General features: G+C 34.2%; 1 protein-coding gene across 1 annotated transcript in view; it reads right to left on the reverse strand.

Annotated features, from left to right (window-relative positions):
- Cnbd1 (cyclic nucleotide binding domain containing 1) overlaps positions 1-17,737 on the reverse strand; it is a 484,214-nt gene that overhangs the window by 244,454 nt on the left and 222,023 nt on the right. Inside the window, exon 5 of the mRNA XM_047565748.1 lies at positions 5,556-5,743. Within this exon, the coding sequence (XP_047421704.1) occupies positions 5,556-5,743 (188 nt within the window). The remainder of the gene's footprint in view (positions 1-5,555; positions 5,744-17,737) is intronic.

Raw genomic sequence — 17,737 nt, forward strand, 5'->3', positions numbered from 1 at the left:
AACAAGACCCAACAATACAATGTCAACAAAGGATTACCTCATGGGCAAAAACTTCCACAGACTGAAGGTAAAAGGGTGGGAATAAAAAACCTCCTGTTCACATGGATCTCATAAACAAGCAGGGGTTTCTATTCTTATATGAGATAAAGTGGACTTCAAGCCAAAGTTAATTAGAAGGGACAAAGAAGGTCTCTTCATACTGCTTAAGGGAATTATACATCAACAAGACATACAATCATAAATATTTATGTCCCAAACAATGGCTCATCTCCATCTATCAAATAAATCCTTCAAAATTTCAAAAATCACCTAGATCACAACACATTAATACTGGATAGCTTTGACATACCTCTTTCATCACTTGTAGATCTTCCAAACAAAAACTAAATAACAAAGTTATTGAACTTAAATTAAAATTAATAATTTAGACTTCTCAGACATATGTAGACTATTCCATTCATCAATGACTGAATATACTTTTTTCTCATCAGCACACAGATCCTTCTCTAAAATAGACCATAACTTAGACTACAAAGCAGTTCTTAGCAAGTACAAAAACATAAAGATAATACCTTGCATTTTTCAGATTATAATGGAATGAAATTAAAAATTAACAATAAAATAAAAAAATAGAAGCTACTCTGACACCAAGAGACTAAATAATATGCTGTTGAATGACCAATGAATAGCTGAAGAAATCAGGATGATATAAAAAGATAATTAGAGGTAAATGAGAAACAAAGAAACAAGTTGTACCCCATTTGTTTACAATAAAAAAAATGGAAAAAGAAAAAAAGAATTAAAGTCAGCATGTTATAGTGACACATGCCTACCCATATTTATAGCATCACAATTCACAATAACCAAACTATGGAACCAGCCTAGGTGTGTATCAATAGATGAATGGATAAACAAAATGTAGTATATATACATAATGGAGTTATATTTAGTCATAAAGAAAAATGAAATTATTTCATTTGCAGGAAAATGAATGGAACTTGAGAACATCATATTAAATTAAATAAGCTAAACTTGGGTGGTCAAGCATACTGTTTTTTCTTATATGTGGAATTTAGAAATGAGGGGTGGGAAAAGACGGAAATAGAAGGGAGATCAATTGAATAGAAGGGGACGAGGTGGAGGGATGAGGTAGAGGGAAAGGGGAAGTACTGAAGAATGAAACTGATCAAATTATATTGCTATATTATTACACTGTGTGCATCTACAAATATGGAACAACAAATCCCACTATTGTGAATAATTAAAATGCACCCATAATGAAGTGAAAAAATGTTTAAAAAGTAAAAAATAAATGAATAAAAAGTAAATAAATATCAAAAGGTTTTTCTATTTATCCTCTGGGAATAAAAAAGAAAATGAAACAAAAATAAATAAATAAAATTGATAAATTCTTAGCCAATCTAACAGAGAAAAAGAGGGAAATGTCAAATCACTAAACTCTGTGATGAAAAAGGAAACATCATCATGGACATATCAGAAATACAATGATAATCAGAAACTATTTTGAAAATCTATACATCAATGGAATAGAAAATCTTGAAGGCATCAACAGATTTCTAGACATATGACCTACCTAAAATGAATCAGGAGAACATAGAAAATTTAAACAGATCAATTACAAGCAAACAAATTAAAGATGTCATCAAAAAAGAAAAGTCCAGGACCAGATGGATTCTAAGTCAAGTTCTACCAGACCTTCAGAGAAGAACTTATACCAATACTCCTCAAATTACTCCATGAAATAGAAAAGGAGTGGACACTTCCAAACTCATTCTATGAAACTAGTATCACACTGATACCAAAACCAGACAAAGACATATCAAGGAAAGAAAACTTCAGCTCAACTTCAACCCTGATGTAAATAGATACAAAAACTCTTTAAAGAATACTGGAAAATTATGTACAAAAACATATTTAAGATAGTGCACCACAATCAAGTGGGGTCCATCCCCAGGATGGAAGCTTGGTTCAACACACAGAAATCAGCAAAGGTAATTCTTCACATCAATTAACTTAAAAACAAGAGTCACATGATTATCTCAATAAATGCAGAAAAGGCATTTGAAGGGCTGGGATTGTAAGTTGGTAGTTAAGTGCTTGCCTAGCATGTTTGAGGCACTGGGTTTGATCCTCAGCACTGCCTACAAATAAATAAATAAAATAAAGGTATTGGGTCTATCTACAACTAAAATAGAAGAAAAGAAAAGGCATTTGACAAAATATAGCATCCATTCATGCTCAAAACACTAGTAAAACTAGAGATAAGAGGAATATACCTCAACATTTCAAAAGCTATATATATTTAAACCCAAGGTCAACATCATTCTAAGTGGAAAAAAACTGAAAGCATTCCCTCTGAAAACTGGAACAAGACAGGGATACCCTCCACCACTTCTACAAAACATAGTCTTTGAAACTCCAGCCAGAGAAAGTAGACAAAAGTAAGAAATTAAAGGGATGCAAGTGGGAAAAGAAGAACTCAAACTATCCCTATTCCAATGACATGATTTTATATTTAGAAGACCAAAATTACTCCACCAGAAACCTTATAGAACTTCTAAATGAATTGCACAAAATAGCAAAATATAAAATGAACACCCATAACTCAATTGTGTTCCTATACACCAAAGAAGAATCCACTGAAAGAGAAACTAGGAAAACTATCACATTCATAATAGTTTCAAAAAAATAAAATACTTGGGAATCAATCAAACAAAAGAGATGAAAGAATTCTACAAAAATCTCCAGAATACTATGAAATGAATTGAAGAAGACCTTAGAAGATGGAAGTAGCTCCCAAGTTCTTAGATAGGCAGAATTAATATTGTCAAAATGGTCATACTACCAAAAGCACTACACAGATTCAATGAAATTCCTTTTAAAATTTGAATGACATTCTTCATAGGAATGAAAAAAAGCAGTCATGGAATTCATTTGGAAAAACAAGAGACCGGAATAGCCAAAGCAATCCTTAGTTTGAACAATGAAGCAGGAAGCATCTCAATACCAGACATTAAAATATACTTCAGAGCTGTAACAGCAAAAAGACCATGGTAATGGCACCAAAACGGATATGATGACCAATGGAACAGAATAGAAAACCCAAAGACAAACCCACATAAATACAATTATCTCATACTAGACAAAGGTGCCATAAACATACATCGAAGAAAAGATAGCCTCTTCAACAGATGGTGCTGGGAAAACTGGAAATCAATATGTAGCAGAATAAAACTTAACTCCTATCTCTCACTCTGCACAAAACTCAACCCAAAGTGGATTAGAGCAGACACACTGCACCTACTGTAAGAAAATTTAGACCCAACTCTCCATCATTTCAGCTTAGGATTCAATTTCTTCATCAAGACTCCTAAAGTGCAAAAGGTAAAATCAAGGATCAATAAATGGGATGGTTTCAAACTAAAAAGCTTCACAGCAAAGGAAATTGAAGAATGGGAAGACACAGTCTATAGAATGGGAGAAAAATCTTTGCCACCTGCGCCTCAGATAGACCATTAATCTTCAGGATATACAAAAACTCAAAGAGGTTAACACCAATAAAGGACATAACCTGGTCAATAAATGGGCATACCATGGAACAGGCGTCATGGAAGAAGAAATATAAATGGTCAACAAATACATGTAAAAATGTTCACACACTTCTAGCAATTACAGAAATGCAATTTAAATCTGCACTGAGATTCCATATCATTCCAGTCACAATGGCAATTATCATGAATACAAGTAACAATAAATGTTGGCAAGGATGTGAGGAAAAAGGCTTACTCATATATTGCTGTTAGAATTGCAAATTGGTGCAACCACTCTGGAAAGCAGTATGGAGATTCCTTAAACAACTTGAAATGGAACTACCATTTGACCCAGTGACACAGTCACATCAATGTTTATAGGAGCACAATTCACACTAGACAAGCTATGGAACCAATCTAGGTGTCCTTCAATAGAGGAATGAATAAAGAAAATGTAGTGTGTATATATATATATATATATATATACACACACACACACACACACACACACACACACACAAACACACACACACACACAGGAATATTATTCAGCCATAAAGAAGATTAAAATTATGGCATTTGCCAGTAAATGGTTGCAACTGGAGACTATCATGCTAAGTGAAATAAGCCAATCCCCTAAAACCAAATGCTGAATTTTCTCTCTGATATGTGGATGCTAACACATAATTAGGGTCAGGGAGTGAAGAATAGAACTTCACTGGATTAGACAAAGGGTAATGAAAGGAAGGGAGGTGTGGAAATAGAAAAGATCGTAGAATGAATCAGACATAATTTTCATATGTTCATATATGAATACATGACCAGTGAGACTCCACATCATGTGCAACTGCAAGAATGGGATTCTAATTAGAATAAGTTTTACTGCATGTATGTATAATATACCAAAATACACTAGACTACTATGTATATCTAAAAAGAACACATTTTTAAAAAGAGTCAAAAAAAAAAAAAGACAATACAGAAAGCAGAGGCAATAATTCCCATCATGAATTTGGCCCTTAAAAAAATGCGTTGTAGAAGATTGGATTTGATTCCCACAATCTCTACCAGGAAACAGCCTGACTGAGCTATTAATTACATCTGCTGTGCCGAGTGAGGTATTTTTCTATAGGAGAATAAAATGGCATCAGCCACATGGCATGTGACTCTCAATATGATGAATTGATTCTTTTTCATCCTGATTTAAAAAGAGGAGCAGAAATATTATTCATTCATATGGATGAACAATGATACACTTTTACAGGTTTGTCTCCTTTTGATCCTTGTCTTTCTTTCTTGTTTTTGTGCATTCCAATTCTTCTCAAACTTGATATTGTTTCTAGATTTCCCTCACTTCCATCTACAATGCTACATAATTTTGATTTAGTTCATTCTTTAACTTTCTACTCTGGACATCTTGGCCATCCTACATATGGAACAGACTTTTCTGTCAAAATTCTAGTCATAACATACTTGACACTGACAGGAAATATCCAGGGATTCAGAAACATGCTAACTTTGTGATTTTTGACCAGCTGATAATCTTGAAATATTATATATAGGCAACAGAGTTTCTTTAGGTAAGAATTTCTGATTATAATGCAATCAAGTCCATGATTAACTTAGCATTGCTCTTAAGACAGCATGATAAACACACATCCTTGACTTGATCATGCTGATCAGTTGTTTCTCCATTCTCAAGTCATCTGTAACCCCACCTTCTATTCAAAATAACACCCTTACTCTGTCAGTGAACCGGCTACATTGATCTCGTCTCAGGTAACAAATGTATTGCACAATGAGAAATATGCTATTGAAGACATCCTGCATTAAAAAATTTAATCAAATTTCCAGTTCAATATTGATAATGTAATTTATATTTTAAGGGATATAGTCTTTTGACGTTTGCAGGACATTAAAATAAATTAGATATACATATCAGGAAAAGACAAAAGTTAACAATCAGTTTACTTGTTGTGGAAAAAGAAAATATTGATCTCTTACCACTAAATTAGGTGAAGGTATGTATAACACAGAAAGTGCAGAGTTTTCAAAGTCTTTATCAAAAATAAAGCTGCTGTGAGATGGCAAAGAGGTTGTGAATTCACTTTCTTCAAACAGGTTTTTTAACACCTTTATGCGAGGTCGAACTTGGCCTTTCAGAATTATATAAAATCCATCATTTCCATCCACTGAAACAAAACAAATGCAAAAAAGATATAGACATGACTAGAATGTATATCACAACTTGAAAGCAAATTCCTTTCAGTTTATACTATGAAAGTAACTGTAACATAGCCCTTGGGGAGAATACCAAAGGCAGGTTTGGAACACTCACTTCAGACATTATGTATAGTAGCCCATCTTCCCATGGAATGGCCAGGTGGTAGTGGGGATAAAAAGAGTCATTTTTAAGACAATATGAGAAACTTGAACTTGACCCTCTCCCCTCAAAATTTGTATTTGCCTATTTTATATAAGTAATAATATATATATACACTATTAACTATTATTTATCTTTGTTCTGGACATGATGATGATCACTTATAGAACTGAGTAAAGCAAATAGTTTGGAAAGAGTGACTGAACAAAATTTAAAGAAAAGAATGTTTCCATATTTGTCCTTACTCCACATTTTAAGTCTCCACAATTTGTCACCCAACCCAGTGCCTAAGTTCAACTGTGTGTGTGTCTGTAGTTGTGGCAGGTGGATTCCCTTATGAACCACTTAGGTCAGTTTCAGCTCTTCTGGAGCCTCTACTTTTGAAAAAGCAGGGTATAGTAACTGAATGGTAGCTTACTTCATTTCTTTACATTCCTTTACAGACTGGAACAAGTTATTCAAGTGCTACAAGATATTTTTTTTTACACTTTGTTTATTATCTTACAGTAAATAGAAACTTAACAAATTGATTTTCAGGGGCAATCATGTGTCTTTGTATGCCCTAAAAGTTCTCAGTTACCTGTGTTCCCTGCTTTTTTTTTTTTTTTTTTTTCTGACTTGAGTGCTTTTTAGTGGGACTCTTTATCACCATCATTTTTCCCTCTTCTTTAAAGCAAAGTTTGATTTTGCTTGGATGTTAAAATGGACCCAGTCTCAGTAGCACAATATCATTCACTAAACATTTAATCTGTATAGTGAGGGTACTGCAGAAAATTTGTTTTTTTAGTATCAGGTGGGCTATTTGAGCATCGAATGGTAGTAAGCTCCTGTAAAGATCAATGAGTATAAATTTTTTTAAACTAGTAATGGTTTTGACTGACATCAGGGTTGGGGGGGTTAGTTATGGAAAGGTATTTTCTAATAAATACATGTAATACTGTTTTAGTATATAGACTTAGCTGATACTTCTCAGCATAGAATAAAAGTTGTGGGAAGAGATGCTTTGTATAAATACTCATATCAAGGACTGCTACTTGTCATTCCAATATGAATTTTTTCTTTTCCTTTACTAACCATCCTTTTATTGGACATTGTATGTACTATGATAAAAATTCCATTTCCCAACCAGTCTTAAATATGTGGCCATGCAGCATCATTCTGATTAATAAACTATTAGGAGAATTTTTGTTTCTCAAACATGCAGAATAGCTTCCTAGAAAAAAGAATGATATTGGGACTAGGACAGACATGTTGTCACTAAAATGAAAAGGTGAGGCAAATATTAGTGTTCTGACCCTGACATTTTTTTATGTGTTTATCTGGTGACTTCTCATGATATAACATAAATAAAATCCAAATTGGTTTAAACTATTGTTCTTTAGTTCTCTATTACTCAGGGCTGAACACAATTTTCATGTGGATATTGTTGGTATTTAAGTTAACTCTAAGCATAATTGGTCCATCTGTTACTAACATATAGTTACATTGTCACAGAGAATATTACCCCTATGTGAAACATCATTTTTGATAACTATATTTAAAGAATGACATTTTGTAAAAGTCATAGATTTAGATAAAATCATTTTCAGAAATCTACCACCAAACTGCAATGCTATTTGGTTTGAAATCTATGCTTAAATAAGCTAGAGATGATAACAGATATGTGGTATGGTTTTGTGTGGATTTTTACATTAGACTGACAATTTATATCAGGTGTTGAAAACAATTTCACAGTAATCTCTGCCTTCATTTGAACAGCAGTTATCTCAATTGAACAGCAGTACCTGCTATATATGTAATAATTAGAACATAAATGTTAAATTGGGAGCTGCAAACTCTTAAGTATCAGGCTCCAAGAAAATGTGTTCACTTTGGTGATAAATACAACTCCTCAAATCCCCTTAAGAAAATCTTCTTTATGCTAGGCCTTTACCCAGCTATAGTAAATTTTGCTAAATAATCTGTTTATAATATATCAATGTTTACATTTACATAATAAAAAATTCCTATAACATTCTGGAGGTCCTCAAGGAGTTAAACTAATTTGAGAAAAATAATTTGAGAAGCAGGGGAAAATATTTAGGTCATAAAATATCTCATCAATCCTTTCATTATACTTACCAAAAATTTTTCAAATTAAGCTATTCTGGAAGCTGCTAACGCTCCCAAGTACAAAAATAATGCTGTTTTTGCAATTGCCAAAGAGAATTATAAGAAAAAATATTTTAAATATTAAGGCAGTATCATTTAAAATGATATATATACTCTTCTTTTTCAAAGTAACATGATATGAAAGGATCAAGGGTAACTCTAGGAGACAGGAAAAGGGACCCCAGTGTTTTATTCATGATATAATCTCAAAAAGCAATCATGTATTTCTAGGATCAACTTTCAGTTAAGAAATTGATACGTGAAGTCAAATTATCTCCATGTATTCAAAGTGTTCTTTATTTTTAAATTATTTAGTGAACACAAAACTTCTTCAATGTTATTGATATTATTAGTAAGGGATATTAATAAATTTCAAAACTGATATCCATAGCCAAGTTTATCAAGGACATGACTATTTGAAACATTTTGACCAACTTGAATTAAGAAGCTTGCAGACATAAAAGGCTATATCTCACCAAAATCTTTATTTTAGTTAATACTGCATAAAACATCATTATATTAAGTAATATTCCTTGGAAAAGCTACTTTTGATATCAAGATGTACAAAATATTTTATTCAAGTATCACATGGGAATCTTTGTCCTCAGTTTTTACATCATCACAAGACTTAGTTTTTTCAGAAAATATCTTAATAGGTTTGGATATAGTTATTTTGCCTCTGTCTGTAATGAAGTCTCTGAAATTTTATCCCAAACTACAAGTACTATAATCATTTCCATACATTGACAAGTATTTACATAAAATATTTTAACTATTTCATTTTTTAAAAAAATATTTTAGTTGTAGATGGACACAGTACCTTTATTTTATATATTTATTTATTTTTATATAGTTCTGAGTATCAAACCCAGTGACTCACACATGCTAGGCAAGTGCTCTACCACTCAGCCACAAATCCAGCCCCCTATTTTAGTTATTTTATGCTTTATAAAATAACTGTTCAATTTATTGCTAAAAATGTTTTTTTCAAAAATTAAAATTAAGAAAAAGGTACAAAGAAAAAAGTATTGCCAATACTTACATAAATCAGAATTTCTAATAAGTGCATTTATTCTAGGGACTGGAATAAACAAAATTTTTTAAAAACTGAAAAAAATCAAATATTGATATGGATGTGAATCAATTGGAATTGTTACATATTGTTGGGGCAGGAGAGCAAAATGGTTCAAGTACTCTGTAAGAAGTCTGTTTATTTTTAAATGAGACATACATCTAACCTATTTTCTAGTAATTCATCTTTTAGGGATTTATTTACTCTGAGACAAGAAAATGCATGTCCAAAAAAGGGCTTGTACAAGAAAGTCACCAGCAGTTTTATCCTAAGAGTCAAAAGCAATCCATACAGGAGAGAATGTGTCAACAAGCTCTAGTCTGACCATGTAATTAAATATTACTCAGTCATAAAAAAAGAATGAACTACTGATTTGTGCAACATAGATCAGTCTCAAAAGCATTATTCTGATTGAAAGAGAGCATTACAGAAGGATACATACTATTTGATTTCATTATACAGTTCTAAATTCTTGGTGCAAAACTAATTTATAATGAAAACAAACAAACAAACCAAAAAAAAAAAAACAAAGTAATTACCCTGGGAGTTGGGCTACAGATTCGAAAGGAGCGTGTAGAGAACTTCTCAATGCTTGATGATGGCAAAATTCTATATCTTTTGAGAGATTTGGGTTTGTAGTATTCATCAAATGATACACTTACGGTACACTTGTGAGCATCGCTATAAGTAAACCAGCAACATACTAAATCTAGGAAAACCCTGAAGTGTTTAGGAAGGGGTGCAATGTCCTGGTACTATGACATATCAATAGAATAGAATAATGCTAATGTAGCAAGGGGAAAAAACTACAGAAAGAAAAGGAGTATTAATATGTGACAGCAAATACTTTTTTTTTTTTTTTGGTACCAGAAATGGAACCCAGGGGCACTTAAACACTAAGCCACATCTATAGTCTTTTTTATGTTTTTATTTTGGCACAGGGTCTCACGAAGTCCCTTCATGAATTGCTTTGCCATTTGCCGAGGCTGGCTTTGAATTTGTGATCCTCCTGCCTCAGTCTCCCAAGCCGCTGGGATTACAGATGTGCGCCCAACAGTAAATACTTTTTGAGCTCTTTCTTTGCTTTGATCATATTAAACACCAGATGCTGTTGTAAACATATTACATGTATTAACCCTTTTTTTCTCTTTGCAAATATTTATATTAAGTATTATAGGCATTTCAATTTTATAATTAGAAAACAAAGACACTGAAAACTTAATCCTTCATAAGTTTAGAAAGCCAGTAGTGGTGGATCTAGCCTTTAAACATACCCTGCTATGGCTCCAGATTACTATGCTGGTCTTTGAAATATATATATTATAGTATCCCCCTGCTACCCTCCATCTTTCTCTCTCTTCCTTAATATATATTTTATATTGATATAGTTTCAATTATGATAAAGTAGGACTAAATTTGTAACCCAGACAGCTATCTCCACGTGTCATTTCAAATTAAAATGTACATTTCAAAGTAACATATGTTTGTTTAAAAAGCCGGAAAATAAAAGTCAATATATGTGTGCTATGAAAACATGTTTATGATATAAACACAATATATACAAAATGACTCTACTAAGACATTGGGTAATATAAGTTATTGCTCATAAAAGAATATTTTTAACTTAAAAAGACCATATCAGAAAGGACACTGTCAATTATTGAGCAGTTTACTAAGGCTTGATTAGAACTTTAACTATTTCTGTCCCTAGACCATCTCCATAAAATCTAGGTCAGTATTCTTAGCTCTTAATGGTAAGGAGGTTGATCACCTGTGCCTACAAGTGAAACATCTTTTTTTCCCCAAAATTTCCAAATCTAGAAACATAGTCATCTCTGGTTCTCAAATAGATCAAACTTGTTACAAAGAATGTCACATACTGAGCATCAAATATTTGCCATGCACTGTGCTAGGTGTTCAAATACTGAATATTCTATTAATCTCAACAGGAATATATTGTTAGTCTATCTTTCAGATGAAAAATCCAAGACACAGAAAAATTAAGTTATACAAGTCACAAAGTACATTAATATTTGGAAATTATCAAATATGTTCCAACATCTGAAGAACACACACACACACACACACAGTGCTTCATGTGTGTGTGTGTATAGTGTATTGTATCTTTGCAGAATATGAATATGTAAAAATATGTAAATAAATAATTACATACGCCTGTGTTAGTTTTATAGCTCTTATAAAGGATCTCAGAGAAGATGGAAAGAGTTCCTACTACTCGTAACAGAATTCAGAAATTAACCCTCAATTATTTCCTTAAATTAATGTAGCTGGTTTTTGCATTAAATAAATTTGAAAAAAAAAATTAAAAGAACTTTCAGATAGATACGTGGATTGAGTTGAAATTTGAGGTGACTTCCGCATACAAATACCTAAGGAAAACAAAAGAAAATGAATCCTCATTCAAACAAAGTGCCAAACAAAATCATTAATTAAGTCATAAATCCAAAGAAAAGTATGAAGTATAGTAGAAACTGAAATAAGTTCATCAGATAGAATTCAAGGAATATTTTCCAGTAGCTATAAAATATATATACATACAAATTATTTAAACACACAAAAATTATCTAGGGAAGAAAAAACAATTAAATTCTCAAGGAACATTACAATATTACTGACAAATCACAAAGTGATATTAAATTTATGAATTACAAGGAAAGACATTCATTAATAATGCAAGATAAACACAAAGACTTAATGGTTTTGACCAAGGAGAAGTAATATAGATAAACTTCTTTTTCAAATATTTAAAATACATTAAACTATATCATTAAATTTTAAGAAAAAAAGAATACAAGTATCTGAGGAAAATTAGGCAATAAGAGAACAATATGAACTAAAGAAGCATTAAATATTGATTCCAAGACCTTGCAAAAGTAAAATAATTCATCAAAATTAAGTAGGTTCATAATAAATTTTAATAAAATATGTATGTAGTTAATCTCTATTACGTGAAAAGTCCAAAGAATTACTTTTATAAGGACTCAAAAAAATCTCTTAGGAAGAACTTCATGTTTTAAAATATCTCTTAAACACACATTTATGAAGTAAAGAAAAAACATTCAAAAGGAATTAAAAATACGAATAAGGAAAAGTCTAATTAATCATTTTGGTAGTGGCTTTTCAGAAGGCTAAAGGCCAAAAACAAAGTCAGACTAAAGCAAACATTTGCAAATTACTTGCTAAGTGTCTCCCACTCTCTTGCACCGACCTTTAACTAAAATCAACCATTCTAGAGGGACTCAAATGTTTAAAAGAGCTATAGTGGGATGAATAAGGTCATTTTGTCAGCTGGCTAATTACTCCTTGGCCTCTAAAATCGAGTTTAAGTGTTATCTACCCAATAGGAAGGCCTCTCCTGACCTCCAGCCGCTTCTATGCAGCATAATTGATGCCCCGTCTCTGGGAACCTTACAGAATTTCTGCATTCTGCATTGTCAGTCTCTGTCAATAGGTATTAACCTCTCGAGAAGAGGAACTCTGTTCTCAGTATTTCCAGTCCATAGTGCATTGCTTAGCCTATTTCAGTCATTGAGCAAGCACTTGTTGAAAGTATAAAAGTTTAATTAAGGAAATCCTATTGCATTTCTTTCTAAAAAATCTTATAATAAAATATTTGGAGGGAAAAAATAAGAATTCCTTATATTGAGAAATAAGATAATAACTCTTTGATGGCCTATTTTCTTCTCATTCCATTAGGTGGAAGCCTAAGTAAATGTCAGAAAGTTATATAAGTTTTTATATTAGATAGGTTAAATCACAGAATCTTCTTTATAAGACCTGATGCCAGACATAATATAACAAAAGGAACAATTGGTCTTTCATAGCTTTTGTTATTTTAAGGGATCATTCCATGTGGGGTGATCAATCTTAGAGTTCATTTGTCCTCCCTTATGGGACCAGGAATGTGTATGTTAAGGCACACGTCTAATAGCCTTTCTTATAATATTGCTATAACTTGTGGAAGATAATATACAAATAAGACTGGATAAGCACTTTGAAATTGAAAAACCAAATATATACATACTATCATAAAGTGAACTGGAAGGGAAGTAAAGAAATTCTTTTAATTTATTTTGAGCATAGACCATCTTTTGGGATGGTCTGTCAATCCTGATACTTCCTAATTGTTCCCACAATTTTAAAAAATTACTTTTCTAATACAAGTCACTAGGCCTATAATTATGATAAAAGACATCACAAAGTAAACATCCATAAATAAGTAGAAAAGTAATGTGAATTTCCAGAGAAGAAATAAATTATATTTGGTGGAAAGGATATGAGATGATATTATGAAAAAGGTGACATTTATGAAGGATGTTGAAATGTAGATCAATTTTGATTGATGGATGTGGGGGGAAACATTAATAAAATAAGAAATAGCAAAAACAGGATGTAAAAGCAAGTAATATGGAACTCTATGATAGTCTCCAATCAAGCATGGGAAATGACAAGGAATAGTGAATAACCCAATTTATTAGAAGAATAGTATAGGAAAAAGCATTTTAAAGAATCAAATTAAGCCGGGTGCTGTGGAGCACACCTGAAATCCCAGCGGCTTGGGAGACTGAGACAGGAAGATCACAAGGTCAAGACAAGCATCAGCAATTACTAAATTGATTGTGAGACCCTAAGCAATTTAGTGAGACCCTGTATCAAAATAAAAAAACAAAAAGGGCTGGGAATTTGGCTCAGTGGTAAAGCTCCACTGGGTTAAATCTCCATTACTTAAAAAAATATATATCAAATTAAAAGTAAGTTAGGACATACTTAGGAGAGCCATTTAATATTGGAAATATGTGTCAAATAACCAATTACCAATTAGTCTATACTAGTAATAATAAACAATGTTTAGGTAAGATTTTCAATATCTCTACTATCATGGATTTAGTATTTAGAATTAAATTTAATAGTAGCATCTTATGTAGTGCTGGAATGAAACATGTCTGATGATTTTTCAACACATAACAAGAGACATAAAAATAGCCACATCATAATCCAAAGTAAAGATAAAAACTAGTACAGACAAGAATGAATTCAGGACCACAGTATTTGTGGTAGGGAAAAATCTAACACCCTTTAAAAAGAATTATCAAGTAAATTCTGACATACCCATTTAACAAAAAGTATATGAGTATATATGTAAGTATATATATGCAGTTATTAAAAATTGGTATTTGTGAATATATTAGGGAATCAAGAAAAACTTCTTAAATGTTAAAAATGATGTAGGAGATCACTGATGGGCGCAGTCTCGGAGGTAGCCGGTGGACACCCAACCTGCCTGCCTTACAGAGCTAGGAGGCAGGCAGCCAACCCGCCCAACCACCAGGCCAAAGACAGACACCATCACTGAGCAACCCCACCCCACCACCACCACGCCAAGTAAGCCGGCAGCCGAGCCAGCCCGCCTGCATCGCGGAGCTAGCCAGAGGCTTCTTCATAGCCTGGTTCAGGCATTTTTAGTTATTCCTGAGGATGTGGCCATCATCATTGGGAGAGCAGCTCCCTTCCAGAGACACCTACAGGAGGCTAGAAGACCTTAGACAAGACCCAAGAGACAAGAAGAGGAGGTATTGAGAGACTCAGGACCAACTCAGACCCACCGGGTGAGTCTCTCCCACTGGTTGAGCTCCCCAGAAGAGGCAGTAGTCCCGAAAGGCAGGGAACTTCGTTGAGTAGAAAGACCCAGTGAGACTCCCCTGCTGGAGCCAAGAACCCAGTCAACCAGGAGCATCGCAGAGGAAGGGCCGCACAGCGAGGGAGTCCCTCGCAGGGCCAGGCTCCCCAGACCAGGCGGTAGGTCAAAAACCCTGGGAACGTCACAGAGGAGGACTTCCCCGTCCAGATGGTAGTTCTGGACCGAAGGGAACTTCTCAGAGGAGAGCTGCCAGTGAAACTTTCCCACCGGGTGAGTCTTCCCGGCTGGGCAAGGCTTTCCCACCAGGGCAGTAGAACCAGAGACACAGGCCCAGATCAAATGTGCCCCAGTCTGCAGTCAAGTCCCCCTTTGGCTGATCATCAGGCAACAAGTGGAGGTGCCTCTACCCACTGACAGAGAATATACCCAACCTGAAGGCCACCACCCCTAGAGGGGCGGCTTCCTAGTAAAGCAACACATCATCAAGTTCCTCCAAGACTTCAGGCTACTGAACACTAAGAGGTAAGTTATTGGAAATCTACAGAGACAATACTAGTCAATAGAGGAAATCTGCAATATCCCAGAGTTTCACTACTAGAGGGGTAGATACCTGAGCAATATGAGAAAACAAGGGAAGAAAATGTCCCAAACAAACCTAGATGGTATAGCAATAAAATCCAATGACAGCATAGCAGAAGAAACAACAAACAAGGAGTTCAGATTGTACATAATTAAAATGATTAGGGAAGCAAACAAGGAGATGAAGGAGCAAATGCAGGCATTGAAGGAGGAGATGAAAGAGGAAATGCAGGCATTGAATGATCACACCAATAGACAGTTGTTAAAAGAGCAAATACAGGAAGCAAAAGATCATTTCAATAAAAAGTTAGAGATATTGAAAAAAAACCAAACAGAAATCCTTGAAATGAAGGAAACAACAAACCAAATTAAAAACTCCATGGAAAGCATAACCAATAGGATAGAACACCTGGAAGACAGAAGCTCAGCTATTGAAGACAAAATATTTAATCTTGAAGACAAAGTTGAACAACCAGAGAAGATGGTAAGATATCATGAACATGAACAGAATCTATAAGAATTATGGGATATCATGAAAAGGCCAAATTTAAGAATTATTGGGATTGAGGAAGGCTTAGAGAAACAAAACAAAGGAATGAAAATATATTCAATGAAATGATATCAGAAACTTTCCCAAATCTGAAGAATGAAATGGAAAATCAAGTCCAAGAGGCTTATAGGACTCTAAAAACACAAAATTACAACAGACCCACACCAAGGCACATTATAATGAAAATACCTAACATACAAAATAAAGACAGAATTTTAAAGGCTGCGAGAGAAAAGAATCAAATTACTTTCAAGGGGAAACCAATAAGAATATCAGCAGATTTTCAATCCAGACCCTAAAAGCTAGAAGGGCCTGGAAAACATTTACCAAGACCTGAAAGAAAATGGATGCCAACCAAGAATCTTATATCCAGCAAAACTTACCTTCAGATTTGACAATGAAATAAAATCCTTCCATGATAAACAAAAGCTAAAAGAATTTACAAAAAGAAAGCCGGCATTACAGAACATACTCAGCAAAATATTCCATGAGGAAGAGATGAAAAACAACATTGCAAATCAGCAACAGGAGGAACTACCCTAAAGGAACAGCCAAATAAAGGAGAAACCAAATGGTGTCAAAAATAAATAAATAAATAAATGAGCCAAAAGACTGGGAATACAAATCATATCTCAATAATAACCCTGAATGTTAATGGCCTGAATTCATCAATCAAAAGACAGACTGGCAGATTGGATTAAAAAGAAAGATCCAACAATATGCTGCCTGCAAGAGACTCATCTCATAGAGATTCCCACAGACTAAAGGTGAAAGGATGGGAAAAAACATACCATGCACATGGACACAGCAAAAAAGCCAGTGTATCCATCCTCATTTCAGATAATGTGGACTTCAAGCCAAAGTTAGAAGGGATAAAGAAGGACATTAAATACTGCTTAAGGGAAGCATAAATCAGCAAGACATAACAATCATAAATATCTATGCCCCAAACAGTGGCTCATCCATGTATGTCAAACAAATCCTTCTCAATTCCAGAAATCAAATAGACCACAACACAATAATACTAGGCGATTTTAACACTCCTCTCTCACCACTGGACAGATCCTCCAAACCAAAATAGAAAAAGAAACCATAGATCTCAATAAAACAACTAATAATTTAGACCTAATGGACATATATAAAATATACCATTCAAAAAAGAGGAAATACACTTTGTTCTCAGCAGCACATGGATCCCTCTCTAAAATAGACCATATTTTATGCCACAAAGCTAATGTTACCAAGTACAAGAAGATAGAGATACTACCTTGTATTCTATCAGATCATAATGGATTGAAATTAGAAATAAATGACAGTAAAAAATAGAAACAGCTCTCTTCACAGGGCGATCCAAGATGGCGGCCTAGAGGGAGACTGCACCCCCAGTCGCTCCAGAACCCAGGAGTTAAGAAGGGGAGGCATTGAGAGACTCGGACTGAAATAGAGCCACGGGTGAGTCTGCCCACTGAGTAAAGCTCGGCCCGGGTGGCAGGCCCAGATAGAGGTGGCTTATTGGAGCCGGGCAGGGCAGCTAGAGTCTTCCCAAGGTAGCCTTCCACACTCCGGCAGTGGGCTCCTCCCACACGGCCAGCTGCACGATGCAGGCCCACAGTGAGAGCATTTCCGCACAGAGCCAGTTCCAAACCGTGGAACCAGTAGGGGGCTAGGGGCAGTTTTCTTCGGATGCGCTGCTTTATCAGATTCCTCCAAGACATCAGGCTACTGAAGGCTGGGAGGTGATACACTGGAAATCTACCGGGACACTATAAACCAATAGCGGAAAACTGCAATA

This window comes from Sciurus carolinensis, chromosome 1 (genome assembly GCF_902686445.1).
Source record: "Sciurus carolinensis chromosome 1, mSciCar1.2, whole genome shotgun sequence".
Taxonomy (NCBI): domain Eukaryota; kingdom Metazoa; phylum Chordata; class Mammalia; order Rodentia; family Sciuridae; genus Sciurus; species Sciurus carolinensis.